This window comes from Nomascus leucogenys, chromosome 10 (assembly GCF_006542625.1).
Source record: "Nomascus leucogenys isolate Asia chromosome 10, Asia_NLE_v1, whole genome shotgun sequence".
NCBI lineage: Eukaryota > Metazoa > Chordata > Mammalia > Primates > Hylobatidae > Nomascus > Nomascus leucogenys.
Window position 1 is genome coordinate 65,063,867 of NC_044390.1, and position 17,732 is coordinate 65,081,598.

At 50.6% G+C, this 17,732-nt stretch overlaps 1 protein-coding gene across 5 annotated transcripts; it reads left to right on the plus strand.

The window, feature by feature from the left end:
* The first annotated feature begins 10,584 nt into the window (after window positions 1–10,584).
* Window positions 10,585–15,848, plus strand: LOC100585512 (prostate-specific antigen). Of its 5 annotated transcripts, none has more exons than XM_012509996.2 (5): window positions 10,585–10,665; window positions 11,902–12,061; window positions 13,675–13,961; window positions 14,135–14,271; window positions 15,664–15,848. In XM_012509996.2, the coding sequence occupies exons 1-5, from the start codon at window positions 10,620–10,622 to the stop codon at window positions 15,817–15,819; spliced, it is 786 nt and encodes a 261-aa protein (XP_012365450.1). In that variant the 5' UTR covers window positions 10,585–10,619; the 3' UTR covers window positions 15,820–15,848. The 5 variants fall into 5 exon arrangements, with proteins under 5 accessions (XP_012365450.1, XP_012365449.1, XP_012365448.1 ...); XM_012509995.2 differs by having other exon boundaries at window positions 10,620–10,665; window positions 13,804–13,961; window positions 15,664–15,819; XM_012509994.2 differs by lacking the exon at window positions 15,664–15,848 and adding an exon at window positions 15,217–15,303 and having other exon boundaries at window positions 10,620–10,665.
* Window positions 15,849–17,732: the final 1,884 nt, after the last annotated feature.

Here is a 17,732-nt window from a genome sequence, read left to right on the forward strand (position 1 = left end):
GTCACCCCTGGGCAAGGTCCCGGCTTCTCAGCCTGCAGTTCGAAGCCCTTTGAGATTCCCCCGCTGGAACAAGCCTCCCCTCAAACCCCCTTCTCAGGGGGACTGCAGACTGCCCACCTCAGGAGCGGGACTAGACTCGTGGTGCCGAAGGGCCTCCCCATGAGGTGCTGGCCCTCTTCTAACTTAGTCTCACCACGGCCTCCGTTCTTTCTGGAACCAGACAAGCTGCTGTTTCAGGGCGCTGGGTCTGGATCCAGACAGCATAGGTGCAGATCTCTGTTCCACTACTTACTATTTTGGGAGACCCTGGTAAGTGTCTTTTCTTCTCCGTGTCTGTTTCTTATCCTGAAAATGAGAGGATCCCCTCATAGAGTTTTTCGAGGAGTAGCGACTTAGTTTGTGTTAGGAGCTCAGAGCATATAGTAAATTATGACGATTCATTTTACACATGAACAGACGGCAGTGCGGGGGCCATTGGTGAAGGTCACCCAGGCTGCAGAAGCAGAATCAAGAGAATGGTTCTCGGGGTCCTGGTGCCCCTTGTGAGAAGCGTCAGCTCTCTGGGTGTCAGGTGCTCATCTGTGAAGGGGTCTTCGGTTAGGGTGAGGTGGAAATGGGAGGGACCTCGCAGAAGTTGGATGAGGTCATACCCATGGAGCAGGTGTGCTAATCATAAAGTCAGGCTGACGCTTGCAAGACCGGTTAACACAGCACGTGATTCGGGTGTGGCCGCTGGAGCCAGGTGGCCCGGGTTTGAGTTCTGCCTCTATCCCATAATACTGTGCACCCTCAGGCATGTCACTTAGCCTCTCTGTGCCTCAGCTGCCTCATCTATAAAGTGGGGGTAATAATTGCTCCTCCCTCTTCTGTAGGAGTGTTTTGAGGTGTTCATGCTTGAAATCTGTGCCTGGCACTGAGTGAGTGCTGGGCCATTATCAGTCTGTCCTATTGCTCTTGGGAACTGAACGCTGGGGAGGGGTGGTTATGTGGGGTCTTTCTCGGATGACACAGTTGGGCAGCAGCAGGTTTGGCACTGGAAGAAGCCACTGTGCTTTTTGTTTTGTTTTGTTTTCTGTTTTTTTGTTTTTTTGTTTTTTGTTTTTTTTTTTTGAGACGGAGTCTCCCTCTTGTTGTCCAGGCTGGAGTGCAATGGCATGATCTTGGCTCACTGCAACCTCCGCCTCCTGGGTTCAAGCAATTCTCCTGCCTCAGCCTCCTGAGTAGCTGGGATTACAGGCATCCACCACCACAGCTGGCTAATTTTTGTATTTTTAGTAGAGATGGGGTTTCACAGTGTTGGTCAGGCTGGTCTTGAACTCCTGACCTCAAGTGATTCACCCACCTTGGCCTCCCAAAGTGTTAGAATTACAGGCATGAGCCACCACGCGCAGCCAGAAGCCACTGTTTTGATCTCCCAGATGTGGTATCTTTTTCTGAATCCCTGTGACCCGTTTATCAAGACCCCTGTTTTACAGATGGGGGAACTGAGGCCCAGGGAGAGGAAATGGATGTGTGAGACCCTGGTATGAGAGTTTGACGTCAAGCAAAGAGAATGTCACACGCAGACGAGTTCTCATCTGAGACTTTATTTCCTGGGCTGTGCTGGGGGAAGCTGGAGGGGAGGAGGCAGAAAAACCCACATCTTCTCTTCTTTTGTCCTGGGAGGGCCTTACCGATAGGTGGCATCAATTGTGCGTTTGTTCATAGGAGGTTTGCTCCTGGGTCTGAGGGAGGAGGGGCTGGGGGCCTGGACTCCCGGGTCTGAGGAGGGAGAGGCTGGTTCCTGGACTCCTGGGTCTGAGAGAGGAGAGGCTGGGGTCCTGGACTCCTGGGACTGAGGGAGGAGTGGCTGGGGTCCAGGACTCCTGGGTCTCAAGGAAGAAGGGCTGGGGGGTCTGAGGGAGGAGGGGGCTGGGGACTGGGACTCCTGGGTCCAAGGGAGGAGGGGCTGGGGTCTGGACTCCTGGGTCTGAGGGAGGAGGGGCTGGGGTCTGGACTCCTGGGTCTGAGGGAGGAGGGGCTGGGGAGTCTGAGGGAGGAGGGAGGTGGAGGCCCAGACTCCTGGGTCTGAGGGAGGAGAAGCTGGTGCCTGGACTCCTGGGTCTGAGAGAGGAGAGGCTGGGATCTGGGGCTCCTGGGTCTGAGGGAGGAGGGGCTGGGGTCCTGGACTCCTGGGTCTGAAGGAGGAGGGGCTGGGGGGTCTGAAGGAGGAGGGAGCTGGGGGGAGACGTGTGTTTTCTCCCTCACGTGACTCCTGCTCACTTTCCCCATGTCTGTGTTTCTGCTCCCCTCTCCCCGTGATCCTGTCAGCTTCTTTTAGTTGTTATTTTTTAGAGTTGGGGTCTTGCTCTGTTGCCCAGGCTGGAGTGCAATGGTGCAATCACAGCTCACTGCTACCTCAAACTCCTGGGTTTAAGCGATCCTCTGGTATCAGCCTCCCGAGTAGCTGGGACTACAAGTGTGTGCCACCATGCCTGGCTAATTTTTAAGGTTTTTTTTTTGTGGAGATGGGGTCTTGATATGTTGCCCAGGCTGAGATTGTTTGTAAAAAGTCATCGTGGAACACCTCACCTCCCAGTGCAGGAAAGCCGGCTGTGGTATTGCCAAGAATGATGTTTATTGCAGCACTATTCCCAATAGCTAAGATTTGGAAACAACCTAAGTGTCCATCAGCAGATGAATGGATACAGAAAATGTGGTACATATACACAGTGGAACAGTATTCAGCCATCAAAAAGAATGAGAGCCTGTCATTTGCAACATGGATGGAACTGGAGGTTATGATGTTAAGTGCAACAAGTCAGGCACAGAAGATAAACTTCACAGGTTCTCATTTATTTGTGGGAGCTAAAAATTAAAACAATTAGCCGGGCACTCACACCTGTAATCCCAGCACTTTGGGAGGCTGAAGTGGGTGGATCACCTGAGGTCGGGGGTTCAAGACCAGCCTGGCCAACATGGTGAAACCCCGTCTCCGCTAAAAATACAAGAATTAGCCAGGCGCGGTGGCGCATGCCTATAATCCCAGCTACTTGGAAGACTGAGACACAGAAGTGCTTGAACCTGGGAGGAGGAGGTTGTGGTGAGCCAAGACCTCTCCAGTGCACTCCAGCGACCTGGGAGGCAGAGCGAGACTCCATCTCCATCACCATGTTGGCCAGGCTGGTCTCAAACTCCTGACCTCAGGTGATCCACCCGCCTCGGCCTCATAAAGTGCTGGGATTACAGGTGTGAACCACCATGGCTGGCACCTTTCTCACTCTTATTCTCTCACAAGCACAAGGTGGAATTTTCCAGAGCCTACATGATGTGATATTGTAGCAAATTAAACCCTGAAGCAGATATGGGAGTCCAGCTGTCTTCTATTAAGCCAGACATTTAAGAGACTTGCAAAAGTGTATAACATTTTTTCTCACTAGTTTTTTGTCTTAAAATCTAGCTATTTTTCATTAAAATATGTTATGCTAACACATATTTATTATTGTTATTTAAAACTAAATTAATAACTGAATATTTTAAAGATTTCTCAGTTTTAGTATCTACTGTGGTATCAATAGATATAGTTAATATAAACAAAAACCCATGGAAGGCCCTCAGTAATTCTTTTTTGTTTTTTCCATTGAGTTTTGCTCTTGTTACCCAGGCTGGAGTGCAGTGGCACAATGTTGGCTCACTGCAACCTTTGCCTTCCGGGTTAAGGTGATTCTCCTACCTCAGCCTCCTGAGTAGCTGGGATTACAGGTGCCTGCCGCCACGCCTGGCTAATTTTGTATTTTTAGTAGAGATGGGGCTTCACCGTGTTGGCCAGGCTGGTCTCAAACTCCTGACCTCAGGTGATCCACCTGCTTTGGCCTCCCAAAGTGCTGGGATTGCAGGTGTGAGCCACCGTGCCTGGCCCATTAATTCTTTTTTTCTTTTTTTGAGATGGAGTCTTGCTCTGTCACCAGGCAGGAGTGCAGTGGCATGATCTCAGCTCACTGCAATCTCCGCCTCCCAGGTTCAAGTGATTATCCTGCCTCATCCTCCCGAGTAGCTGGGATTACTGGCGTGTGCCACACACTCAGCTAATTTTTTTGTATTTTTAGCAGAGACAGGATTTCACCATGTTGGCCAGGATGGTCTCGATCTCCTGACCTCGTGATCTGCCTGCCTCGGCCTCCCAAAGTACTGGTATTACAGGTGTGAGCCACAGCACCTGACCCCACCCCAATAATTCTTAAGAGCGTAAATGTGTCCTGAGATAGAAAATGTTTGAGAACCACCATTCTAGACATTTTCCTGAATTCTGGAGTGTGGGAGTACAGAACCTGGAGCTTGGCTTCTGGAGCCTAGATTCTGGAATTTGGAGCTGAAATCTGAGGCCTGGCTGCAGCAGTGTGGGACTGGCTTCCAGAGCACAGATCTGACATGCTCATCTGCTGCGTGGGATTTGCTATCTGCTTTGAATCATAAAGTCTGCTCTTGAGGGGTTTGGAATCTGGAATCTATTATCTTTAGTTGAACACCTCCAGTCTGCATTCTGCTTTGCAGAGCTAGATTCTTAACCAGTGATCTGTTCTGGCATTTCAGCTTCACATAGAGTAGGCCACTTCATGGTACTGTTTTCAACCAATCAACCAAATGAATCATTAGAGCCCATTCTAATTCCCCTAGCTGCAATGTTAAAACCCAATATTTCTGTTTAGTGGGTCCATATTAATAAATTCAGCCTGATCTAACCTTATATTCCTTTCACCATTATTCCATACCCACCCTTAATATGCGTTCCCACATGTATTTCCTGGATTTCTGTCTATGTAATGGGTAATCCTGGCTTTGCCAGTTTCTAGTGACCTAACATCTCTGTGACTCATGTTATTCTACTTTAAAGTGGAAATAATAACAGTTCCTGTACAGAGTTTAGGGCTTCCCAAGATGACCCTCCATTGTGACATGAGTTGAGATTCCAAGAGAGTCCGAAAGATCATCCTTAAGGTTCAGTCATTTTCTAGGATGCTCACGGTTGTGGTTTATTACAGCAAAAGGATACAGATGAATATCTGGCAAGGGGAGAGGTCAATGAGGCAAAGGCATGGAGAACTCAAAGTGCAAAGCTTCCAGTTTTCTTTTCCCAATGACATCGTGGAGAGCACTAACATCTCTGAGATGTGACAGTATTCACAGTGTATTACCTCCAGGGAACTCAACTGAGCCTCGATGTCCAGAGATTTTTTGGGGGGCTCCATCACACAGACATGTTGACCATCTTCATGGTTGACTTTTAGTATCCAGCCCCTCTAGAAATCTAGCTGATATGGTGTGGCTCAAAACCTTCAGTACAAATCACACCGTTAGACTACCTGGTGTGGCCCAAACCTTCAGGTGAACAAAGGCACTCTAATCTGGCAGGATATTCCAAAGCATTATAGATGACCTCTTGCAAAGAAAAAGAAATGGAAAAGAAAAAAAAGAAAGAAAGAAAGAAAGAAAGAAAGAAAGAAAGAAAGAAAGAAAGGAAAAAAGAGATGACCTCTCAGGCCCTGAGGGCAAAGGCCTGAGGTCTTTGGGCAAGGTCAGTCCTCTGTTGCACAGTCTCCCTCACAGGGCCATTGTGAGGATCAAACGTGGTGGCACGTATGAGGCACCAGCACATGCCTGGCTCTGGGGAGTGCCATGTAAGTGTGTGCTTGCACTGCTGAATGGCTGGGATGTGTCAGGGATTATCTTCAGCACTTACAGATGCTCATCTAATCTCACAGCATCACTATGGGGTGGGTATTACTGGCCTCATTTGACAGAGAAAGTGGCTGTGGCTCAGAAAGTGGGGACCACTAGACCAGGGACACTCTGGATGCTGGGGACTCTGGAGACCATGACCACTCACCAACTGCAGAGAAATTAATTGTGACCTGATGTCCCTGTCCTGGAGAGGGTGGAGGTGGACCTTCACTAACCTCCTACCTCGACCCTCTCTTTTAGGGCTCTTTCTGACCTCCACCATGATACTAGGACCCCACTGTATTCTGTACCCTCTTGCCTCTATGATTCCCACTGCCCACTGCATCCAGCTGGGTCCCCTCCTATCTGCATTCCCAGCTGGCCAGTGCAGTCTCAGTGCCCAACTGTTTGTCAGTAACTCTGAAGGGGCTGACATTTTACTGACCTGCAAACAAGCTAACTTGCCAGAGTTTCGTGAATGCTGGCAGAGTCCATGAGACTCCTGAGTGAGAGGCAAAGGGTTTTACTGCTCACAGCTCAGCAGACAGCATGAGGTTCGTGTTCACATTAGTACACCTTGCCCCCCCCCGCCCAAATCTTGTAGGGTGACCAGAGCAGTCCAGGTGGATGCTGTGCACACAGGGTTTGTGCCACTGGTGAGAAACCTGAGATTAGGAATCCTCAATCTTAAACTGGGACAACTTGCAAACCTGCTCAGCCTTTGTCTCTGATGAAGATATTATCTTTATGATCTTGGATTGAAAACAGACCTACTCTGGAGGGACATATTGTATTTATTGTCCTTGACAGTAAACAAATCTGTCGTAAGAGACATTATCTTTATTATCTGGGACAGTAAGCAATCCTGGATCTGAGAGAGATATCATCTTGCAAGGATGCCTGCTTTACAAACATCCTTGAAACGACAATCCAGGAAAAAAAAAGGTGTTGCTGTCTTTGCTCAGAAGACACACAGATACGTGACAGAACCATGGCGAATTGCCTTCCAACACTGTTCAGCCACAGCCTTCCAACTTTGTCCGCAGGACAATCTCAACGTTCCACCATTAAATACTTTTTCTATCACATCCCGCTTCTTTATGCCTAACCGAGGTTCTAGGTCCCGATCCTGACTGTGTCTGGCAGCACTCCACTGCCAAACCCAGAATAAGGCAGTGCTCAGCATCCTGAAGGGGCATGGCTGGGGATCAGAACTTCTGGGTTTGAGTGAGGAGTGGGTCCAGCCTCTTGAATTTCAAAGGAGGAAGAGGCTGGATGTGAAGGTGCTGAGGGAGGGAAAGTGTCAGTTCTGAACTCTTAGGTCAATGACGGAGGAGACTGGTAAGGTCCCAGCTCCCGAGGTACTGATGTGGGAATGGCCTAAGAATCTCATATCCTCAGGAAGAAGGTGCTGGAATCCTGAGGGGTAGAGTTCTGGGTATATTTGTGGCTTGAGGCTCTCTTTGGCCCCTGAAGAGCAGAGGCTGGAACCATTGGGTCCAGGGTTTGGGGTGATAGTAATGTGATCTCGATTCCCCAGGAGTCCGAGGATCGTGGGTTGCTCATTCTTCCATCTTGCCACCTAATCCTTACTCCACTTGAGGGTATCACCAGCCCTTCTAGCTCCATGAAGGTGCCCCTGGGCGAGCACAATCTGAGCATGAACCATGTTCCAGAGCCCTTGGGTGTCATCCACGCGTCATCCAGCGTCCACACTGTGAGGGTGTGGCCAGCGCCATGACGTCATGTTGCTGCGACTATCCCTGCACCTGCCAACCGTAGAGCTGCGCCTCTCCAGCCACCTGCCAACCGTAGAGCTGCCGACATCCTCCTGTGGTGGGAGTGGCCTGCATGGTGCCAAGCTGGGACCTAGTGTCAGACAGGGAGCCTAGAATCATAGGGATCCAGGACTTGATCCAGGACTCAAAAGTGCTAGAGAATGGCCGTATGTCGCCATCCGTGAAATCTCAAGGGCTTCTGGGTGGAGGGCACAGGGACCTGAACTTATGGGTTTTCCACAAGTCCACTGCTCTCCCAAGTGAGTCTCCCAGATATGAGGCACTGTGCCAGCATCAGCCTCATCTCCATCACATCTTGTAAAAGGGACTACCCAGGGCCCTGATGAACACCATGGTGTGTGCAGGAGTAGGGGGTGGAGGCACGGATTCGTGTGAGGTCACAGCCAGGGAGCATTATTTTGGGTGGGGAGGAGGCTATGGACAGGCTTGAGAACTAGGATGTGGTTGTATTTGGTTTTCTTTGGTTAGATAAAGTGCTGGATATAGGATTGAGAGTGGAGTATGAAGACCAGTTAGAATGGAGGGTCAGTTTGGAATTGGGTTAGAGATGGGGTAAAATTGTGCTTTGGATGAGTTTGGGATTGACACTGGGGAGGTGGTTTGGGATGGCATGGCTTTGGGATGGAAATAGATTTGTTCTGATGTTGGCTCAGAAATCCGTGGGGATTGAACTGGGGATGAGGCTGGGTTTCACTTTGGAAATAGAAGACATGGAAGTAGCTATCAGATTTGACAGTGGCCATGAGTTTTGTTTGATGGGGAATCAAACAATGAGGGAAGACATCATAAGGGTTGGCTTGTTAGGTTAAGTTGCGTTGGGTTGATGGGGTCGGGGCTGTGAATAATGCAGTTGGATTGGTTTGTATTAAATTGGGTTGGGTCAGGTTTTGGTTGAGGATGAATTGAGGATATACTTGGGGACACTGGATCCATGAGGTTCTCACTGGAGTGGAGACAAACTTCCTTTCCAGGATGAATCTGGGGAAGCCTTAATTCACGTGTGGGGGAGGTCAGGCCACTGGCTAAGTATATCCTTCCACTCCAGCTCTAAGATGGTCTTAAATTGTGATTATCTGTATCCACTTCTGTCTCCCTCACTGTGCTTGGAGTTTATCTGATCACTCAACTAGAAACAGGGGAAGACTTTATCAAATTCTTTTTTTTTTTTTTTTTTTGAGACAGAGTCTCACTCCATTGATTGCCCAGGCTGGAGTGCAATGGTGGCTGATCTTGACTCACTGCAACCTCTGCCTCCTGGGTTCAAGCGAGTCTCCTGCCTCAGCCTCCCGAGTAGCTGGGATTACAGGCGTGCACCACCACGCCTGGCTAATTTTTGTATTTTTAGTAGAGATGGGGTTTCACCAGTGTTTGCCAGGCTGGTCTCGAACTCCTGACCTCATGATCCACCCGCCTCGGCCTCCCAAAGTGCTGGGATTACAGGCATCAGCCACTGTGCCCAGCCACTTTTGTCAAATTATTGAGACACAGCTCGGGCTGGATCAAGTGATCTACTCTGGTTTTATTGAACAGCTGAAATAACCAACTTTTTGGAAATTGATGAAATCTTATGGAGTTAACAGTGGAGGTACCAGGGCTCTTAAGAGTTCCCGATTCTCTTCTGAGACTACAAATTGTGATGTTGCATGCCACCTTAATCCTTTTTTTTTTTTTTTTTAAATCAAGGTTTCGGTCTCATTCTGTTTCCCAGGCTGGAGTTCAATGGCGTGATCACAGCTCACTGTAGCCTTGAACTCCTGGCCTTAAGAGATTCTCCTGCTTCAGTCTCCCAGTAGCTAAGACTATAGTGGTCCACCACCATATCTAGGTAATTTTTAAATTTTGGGGGGGGCCGGGTGCAGTGGCTCACGCCTGTAATCCCAACACCATGGGAGGCCGAGTTGGGTGGATCATGAGGTCAGGAGTTCGAGACCAGCCTGACCAACAAGGTGAAACTCTGTCTCTACTAAAAAAAAAACTACAAAAATTAGCTGGGTGTGGTGGTGCCAGCACCTGTAATCCCAGCTACTCAGGAGGCTGAGGCAGGAGAATCACTTGAACCCAGGAGGCAGAGGTTGCAGTGAGCCAAGATTGCGCCACTGCACTCCAGCCTGGGTGACAGAGTGAGACTCTGTCTCAATAAAAAAAAAAAATTTTTTTTTTTTTTGTAGGGATGGATCTTGCTTTGTTCCTCTGGTTGGTCTTGAACTCCTGGCTTCAAGTGATCCTCCTACCTTGGCCTTGGAAAGTGTTGGGATTACAGGCGTGAGCCACCATGCCTGACCTGTCGTTTAATCTTGAGGTACATAAACCTGGCTCCTAATGGCTAAATATTTTGCTGGAGAAGGGGCACTGGATTTTGCATGAGGATGATTCTGACCTGGGAGGGCAGGTCAGCAGGCATCTCTGTTGCACAGATAGAATGCACAGGTCTGGAGAACAAGGAGTGGAAAGTTACTGGAATTCCACATTGTTTGATGGACATTGGATTTTGAAATGCTGGGGGACTTCGGGAGACTCATATTTCTGGGCTAGAGGATCTGTGGACCACAAGATCTTTTTATGACAGTAGCAATGTATCTGTGGAACTGGATTCTGGGTTGGGAGTGCAAGGAAAAGAGTACTGAATGCCAAGACATCTATTTGAGGAGCATGAGAAATAAAAGTTCTAGTTTCTGGGCTCAGAGTGGTACAGGGATCAAGGAGTCTCACAATCCCCCGGGTGCTGGTGTTTTAGAGCACTCTGGGTCTTGGAGTGCAAAGGATCTAGGCACGTGAGGCTTTGTATGAAGAATCAGGGATTATACCCACCCCGTTTCTGTTTCATCCTGGGCCTGTCTCCTCTGCCTTTGTCCTGTAGATCAAGTCTCCATGAGCTACAGGGCCTGGTGCATCCAGGGTGATCTAGTAATTGCAGAAGAGCAAGTGCTGGCTCTCCCTCCCCTTCCACAGCTCTGGGTGTAGGAGGGGGTTGTCCAGCCTCCAGCAGCGTGGGGAGGGCCTTGGTCAGCCTCTGGGTGCCAGCAGGGCAGGGGCGGAGTCCTGGGGAATGAAGGTTTTATAGGGCTCTTTGGGGAGGCCCCCCAGCCCCACGCTCACCACCTGCACCCAGAGAGCGGTGTCACCATGTGGGTCCTGGTTGTCTTCCTCACCCTGTCTGGGACGTGGATTGGTGAGAGGGGCCAGGGTTGGGGGGCTGCAGGAGGGGGAGCCAGCCCTGACTCTCAAGCTGAGGCTCTTTCCCTCCCACCCAGCACCCCAGCCCAGACAGGGTGCCAGGCTCTTTTCTGTCTCTCCCAGCCCCACTCCAAACCCATACCCCCAACCCCTCCATATTGCAACAGCCCTCACTCCCACACCAGGTCCCCGCTCCCTCCCACTTACCCCAGAACTTTCTCCCCATTGCCCAGCCAACTCCCTGCTCCCAGCTGCTTTACTAAAGGGGAAGTTCCTGGGCATCTCTGTGTTTCTCTTTGTGGGGCTCAAAACCTCCAAGGACCTCTCTCAATGCCATTGGTTCCTTGGACCCTATCACTGGTCCGTCTCCTGAGCCCCTCAATCCTATCACAGTCTACTGAATTTTCCCATTCAGCTGTGAGTGTCCAACCCTATCCCAGAGACCTTGATGCTTGGCCTCCCAATCTTGCCCTAGGATACCCAGATGCCAACCAGACACCTCCTTCTTCCTAGCCAGGCTATCTGGCCTGAGACAACAAATGGGTCCCTCAGTCTGGCAATGGGACTCTGAGAACTCCTCATTCCCTGCCTCTTAGCCCCAGATTCTTCATTTAGTGGCCCACCTTTTCCTTAGGAAAAACATGAGCAGCCCCAGCCACAACTGCCCACTCTCTGATTCCCTAAATCTCATCCTTTTTAAAACCTAAAAACAAAAACAAAAACAAAAAAAACAAAACCAACTCAGGCCAGAACTGTTTTCTCAACCTGGGACCTCCTAAACTTTCCAAAACCTTCCTCTTCCAGCAACTGAACCTCGCCATAAGGCACTTCTCCCTGGTTCCTAGCAACCCTTATCCCCTCAGAATCCACACCTTCTACCAAGTTTCCCTTCTCCCAGTCCAAGACCCCAAATCACCACAAAGGACCCGATCCCCAGACTCAAGATATGGTCTGGGTGCTGTCTTGTGTCTCCTACCCTGATCCCTGGGGTCAACTCTGCTCCCAGATTATGAAGCCTCTCCACCAGCACCAGCCACCAACCTGCGAACCCAAGGAAGAGTAACAGAATTCCCAGCCTTTCCCAGCTCCCCCTGCCCAGGTCCCAGGACTCCCAGCCCTGGTTCTCTGCCCCCATGTCTTTTGAAACCCACATCCTAAATCCGTCTCCTATCCGAGTCCCCCAGTTCCTCCTGTCAACCCTGATTCCCCTGATCTAGCACCCCCTCTGCAGGCGCTGCACCCCTCATCCTGTCTCGGATTGTGGGAGGCTGGGAGTGCGAGAAGCATTCCCAACCCTGGCAGGTGCTTGTGGCCTCTCATGGCAGGGCAGTCTGCGGGGGTGTTCTGGTGCACCCCCAATGGGTCCTCACAGCTGCCCACTGCATCAGGAAGTGAGTAGGGGCCTGGGGTCTGGGGAGGGGGTGCCTGTGTCCTAGAGGAATAACAGCTGGGCATTTTCCCCAGGATAACCTCTAAGGCGAGCCTTGGGACTGGGGGAGAGAGGGAAGGTTCTGGTTCAGGTCACATGGGGAGGCAGGGTTGGGGCTGGACCACCCTCCCCATGGCTGCCTGGGTCTCTGTCTGTGTCCCTCTATGTCTCTCTGTGTTGCTTTCATTACGTCTCTTGGTATCTGGCTTGGGTTGTGTCTCTCCGTGTGACTATTTTGTTCTCTCTCTCCCTCTCTTCTCTGTCTTCAGTCTCCATATCTCCCCTTCTCTCTGTCCTTCTCTGGTCCCTCTCTAGCCAGTGTGTCTCACCCTCTATCTCTCTGCCAGGCTCTCTCTCTGGGTCTCTGTCTCACCTATGCCTTCTCCCTCTGAACACACACACGGGATGGGCCTGGGGGGACCCTGAGAAAAGGAGGGCTTTGGCTGGGTGCAGTGGCTCACACCTGTAATCCCAGCACTTTGGGAGGCCAAGGTGGGTAGATCGCCTGAGATCAGGAGTTCGAGACCAGCCTGGCCAACTGGTGAAACCCCATCTCTACTAAAAATACAAAAAAAGTAGCCAGGCGTGGTGGCACGTGCCTGTAGTCCCAGCTACTCAGGAGGCTGAGGGAGGAGAATTGCTTGAACCTGGGAGGTTGCAGTGAGCCGAGACCACGCCACTGCACTCCAGCCTGGGTGACAGAGTGAGACTCCATCTCAAAAAAAAAAAAAAAAAAAAAGAAAGAAAAGAAAAGGAAGGGTTTTATCCCTTATGTGTGTGGGTATGAGGGTATGAGGGAGCCCCTCTCACTCCATTCCTTCTCCAGGACATCCCTCCACTCTTGGGAGACACAGAGAAGGGCTGGTTCCAGCTGGAGCTGGGAGGGGCAATTGAGGGAGGAGGAAGGAGAAGGGGGACGGAAAACAGGGTATGGGGGAAAGGACCCTGGGGAGGGAAGTGGCGGATACAACCTTGGGCCTGCAGGCCAGGCTACCTACCCACTGGGAAACTCACGCCAAAGCCACATCTACAGCCGAGCCACTCTGAGGCCTCCCCTCCCTGGTGGTCCCTACTCAGCTCCAAAGTCTCTCTCCCTTTTCTCTCCCACACTCCATCACCCCCTGGATTCCTCTCTACTTGGTTCTCGTTCTTCCTTTGACTTCCTTCTTCCCTTTCTCATTCATCTGTTTCTCACTTTCTGCCTGGTTTTGTTCTTCTCTCTCTCTTTCTCTGGACCATGTCTGTTTCTCTCTGTTTCTGTCTTTTCTTTCTCATCCTGTGTATTTTTGGCTTACCTTGTTTCTCACTGTTCTCCCCTCTGCCCTTTCATTCTCTCTGTCCTTTTACACTCTTTCTTTTTCCCTTGGTTTCTCTCAGTTTCTGTATCTGCCTTTCACTGTATCATACTGCTGTTTCCCAAGTCATTGCCTGTATTTTTGGCCCTAACTGTGTCTTCCCCAACCCTGTGTTTTTCTCGCTGTTTCCTTCTCTCTTTTGGAGCCTCCTCCTTGCTCCTCTGTCCCTTCTCTCTTTGCTTATCATCCTCGCTCCTCATTCCTGCATCTTCCTCCCAAGGAAAAGCGTGATCTTGCTGGGTCGGCACAGCCTGTTTCATCCTGAAGACACAGGCCAGGTATTTCAGATCAGCCACAGCTTCCCACATCCGCTCTACAATATGAGCCTCCTGAAGAATCAATTCCTCAGGCCGGGTGATGACTCCAGCCACGACCTCATGCTGCTCCGCCTGTCAGAGCCTGCTGAGATCACGGATGCTGTGAAGGTCATGGACCTGCCCACCCAGGAGCCAGCACTGGGGAGCACTTGCTACGCCTCAGGCTGGGGCAGCATCGAACCACAGGAGTGTACGCCTGGGCCAGACGGTGCAGCTGGGAGCCCAGATGCCTGGGTCTGAGGGAGGAGGGGACGGGACTCCCGGGTCTGAGGGAGGAGGGACGGGACTCCTGGGTCTGAGGGAGGAGGGGCCAAGGAACCAGGTGGGGTCCAGCCCACAACAATGTTTTTCCCTGGCCCGTAGTCTTGACCCCAAAGAAACTTCAGTGTGTGGACCTCCATATTATTTCCAATGATGTGTGTGCTCAAGTTCACTCTCAGAAGGTGACCAAGTTCATGCTGTGTGCTGGACGCTGGACAGGCGGCAAAAGCACCTGCTCGGTGAGTCATCCCTACTCTCAAGATCTTGAGGGGAAAGGTGAGTGGGGACCTTAATTCTGGGCTGGGGTCTAGAAGCCAACCAGGCATCTGCCTTCCCTGCTCCCCAGCTGTAGCCACGCCCCCTCCCTGTGCTCATCTTCTTCCCTCCTTCCCTCTTCTTTGACTCCCTCAAGGCAATAGGTGATTCTTACAGCACAGTCCATCTGTTCCTGCATTCAGCACACGGTTACTAGGCACCTGCTATGCGTCCAGCACTGCCCTAGAGCCTAGAACACAGCAGTGAACAGACAAAGGACAGCCCCTCCCTTCTGCAGCCCCCATGCCAGTGAGGGGCACAGGCAGGAACAGGGAACACAACACAGAAATGCTGGAGGGTGTCAGGAGGTGATCAGGCTCTGGGGAAGGGAGGAGGGGTGGGGAGTGTGACTGGGAGGGGACGTCCTGCAGAAGGTGGGATTGAGCAAACACTTGCTGCAGGGGAGGGGAGAGCCCTGCGGCACCTGGGGGAGCAGGGGGAGCAGCACCTGCCCAGGCCTGGGAGGAGGGGCCTGGAGGGCGTGAGGAGCAGTGAGGGGGCTGCCTGGCTGGAGTGAGGGATCGGGGCAGGGTGTGAGATGGCCTCGCACAGGGAATAAAGGACCCCTCCTGCAGGGCCTCACCTGGGCCACAGGAGGACGTTGCTTTTCCTCTGAGGAGTCAGGAGCTGTGGATGGTGCCGGACAGAAGCGGGACAGGGCCTGGCTCAGGTGTCCAGAAGCTGCCACTGGCCTCCCTATGGGATCAGATTGCAGGGAGGGAGGGCGGCAGGGGTGTGGGGGGAGTGATGATGGGGTTGACCTGGGGGTGGCTCCAGGCCTTGTCCCCACCTGGGCCCTCACCCAGCCTCCCGCACAGTCTCCTGTCCCTTAGTCTCTCCCCTCCACTCCATTCTCCACCTGGCCTCAGTGGGTCATTCTGATCACCAAACTGACCATGCCAGCCCTGCCCACGGCCCTCCATGGCTCCCCGATGCCCTGGAGAGGGGACATCTAGTCAGAGAGTAGTCCTGGAGAGGTGGCCTCTGCGATGCGCCTGTGGGGGCAGCATCCTGCAGATGGTCCTGCCCCTTCTCCCACTGACCTGTCTGCAGGGACTGTTCTCCTGGACCTTGTCCCCCGTGCAGGAGCTGGACCCTGAAGTCCCTTCCGCATAGGCCAGGACTGGAGCCTTGTTCCCTCTGTTGGACTCCCTGCCCATATTCTTGTGGGAGTGGGTTCTGGAGACATTTCTTTCTGTTCCTGAGAGCTGGGAATTGCTCTCAGTCATCTGCCTGCGCGGTTCTGAGAGATGCAGTTGCCTAGGCAGATATTGGGGCCAATCTTTCTCACTGGCTCTCTCCCCCTTTACCCTTAGGGTGATTCTGGGGGTCCACTTGTCTGTAATGGTGTGCTTCAAGGTATCACGTCATGGGGCCCTGAGCCATGTGCCCTGCCTGAAAAGCCTGCTGTATACACCAAGGTGGTGCATTACCGGAAGTGGATCAAGGACACCATCGCGGCCAACCCCTGAATGCCCCTGTCCCACCCCTACCTCTAGTAGGAGGACACTGCACACCATGCAGGATGACATGGGGGATGAGCTCAGGATTGGCGTGAAGAAGCAAGGACTGTTAGAGGCAGGCTTTATAGTAACAAGACGGTGGGGTGAACTCTGATTTCCATGGGGGAATGTCATGGTCTTGCTTTACTAAGTTTTGAGACTGGCAGTTAGTGAAACTCATTAGGCTGAGAACCTTGTGGAATGCAGCTGGCCCAGCTGATAGAGGAAGTAGCCAGGTGGGAGCCTTTCCCAGTGGGTGTGGGACGTATCTGGCAATATTTTGTGGCACTCCTGGTTACAGATACTGGGGCAGCAAATAAAATTGAATCTTGTTTTCTGACCTTATACTGTGTAATTGTAAGTGGATATTTAGTAACGTATAGGGGGTCAGGGAAAGACGGGAGATGGTGAATGCACCTGTGGGACTGGTTTGGTTTTGTGATTGAGTAGCCCATGGAGTTATCTCTGCAATGATGAATTGTTTGAAAGAAACCTGACTGATTTTATGTTGAATTAGAAGTTAACTTAATAAGCATGCTGAAAGATACGAGAAGATATTAGGAATATTGAGCAAGACTAACATACATAAAATACGAGAAAAAGTAGGTAGGAAATATTAGGTAGGAAAAATATGATAATTGAAAAAAGTAAAAAAATGGATTAATAGAATTGAATAGAGGTGAAGAACGCAATAGTGACATTTTAGACCACATTGAAGAAAAATGTCAAAGAAATAATTATGTGAGTGCTGGACATGCAGATACTGACACTAAAGACTCAGGAAGAGAGAAAAATAGGAGAGGAGGAAACACATGACTAAACACTGAAGGCAGGTTTTTTTGTTTTGTTTTGTTTTGTTTTTCCCACGGAGTTTCACTCTTATCGCCCAGGCTGGAGTGCAATGGCTCAATCTCGGCTCACTGCAACCCCTGCCTCCCGGTTCAAGTGATCCTCCTGCTTCAGCCTCCCCAGTAGCTGGGATTACAGGTGCGCACCACCACACCTGGCCAATTTTGCATTTTTAGTAGAGACGGGGCTTCTCCATGTTGGTCAGGCTAGTCGCGAACTCCCGAACTCAGGTGATCTGCCTGCCTTGGCCTCCCAAAGTGCTGGGATTGATTACAGGCATGAGCCACCGCGCCCAGCCTGAAGGTAAGTTTTATGGAATTTAAAATATCTGAACAACCTCAGATCAATAGAATCCATAGAGTGTGATTGAGTCGAAAGAAGGAAAGGCTATGAAACAAAAAAGAAAACTAGAATTGTCATTGACAAAAAATGTCATTGACAAAGCCCTGGAGAGAAAGGATGGCAGAAATATTGAAGGAAAAGAATGTAGAACTAGAATATAAATTCATTCCAACAGTTTGGCAGTGTGTATCAATAGCCTTTTCTAGACAATGCAACATTCTCATACATTGCTTAAGGGAGTATAAATTGGTATCCTCATTTTAGAAAATGATTTAGCAGTATGTGTTGCAGCTGAACATATGCATGACCTATCAGTATCAATCTTAGAAATATACCCCCTAGAAACCCTAGAAATACTTCATATTTTCATAAAAATCCTCATAGCAGAAAGTTCATAACATCCTCAAATCAGAAACCACCCAAAATGTTTATCTATAGGAGAATGGAGAAATAAATGGCATATTCATACCAATGAATAGTGTGTGTAATGAACAAGGATTATGTTTCATCCAAGACAGAGATGGGGCTTTAAAGAGACTGCCACAGGAACATAAAGAGAAAACCAGAGACGGAGAGACAGCAGGGGAAATAGAATCTGAGATAGACAGTGACAAAATTGGGAAGAGAACAAAAAGGTAGCCGGAGACACACAGAGAGACACAGACAAACAGGAAGACAGCATCCCCTCGTGG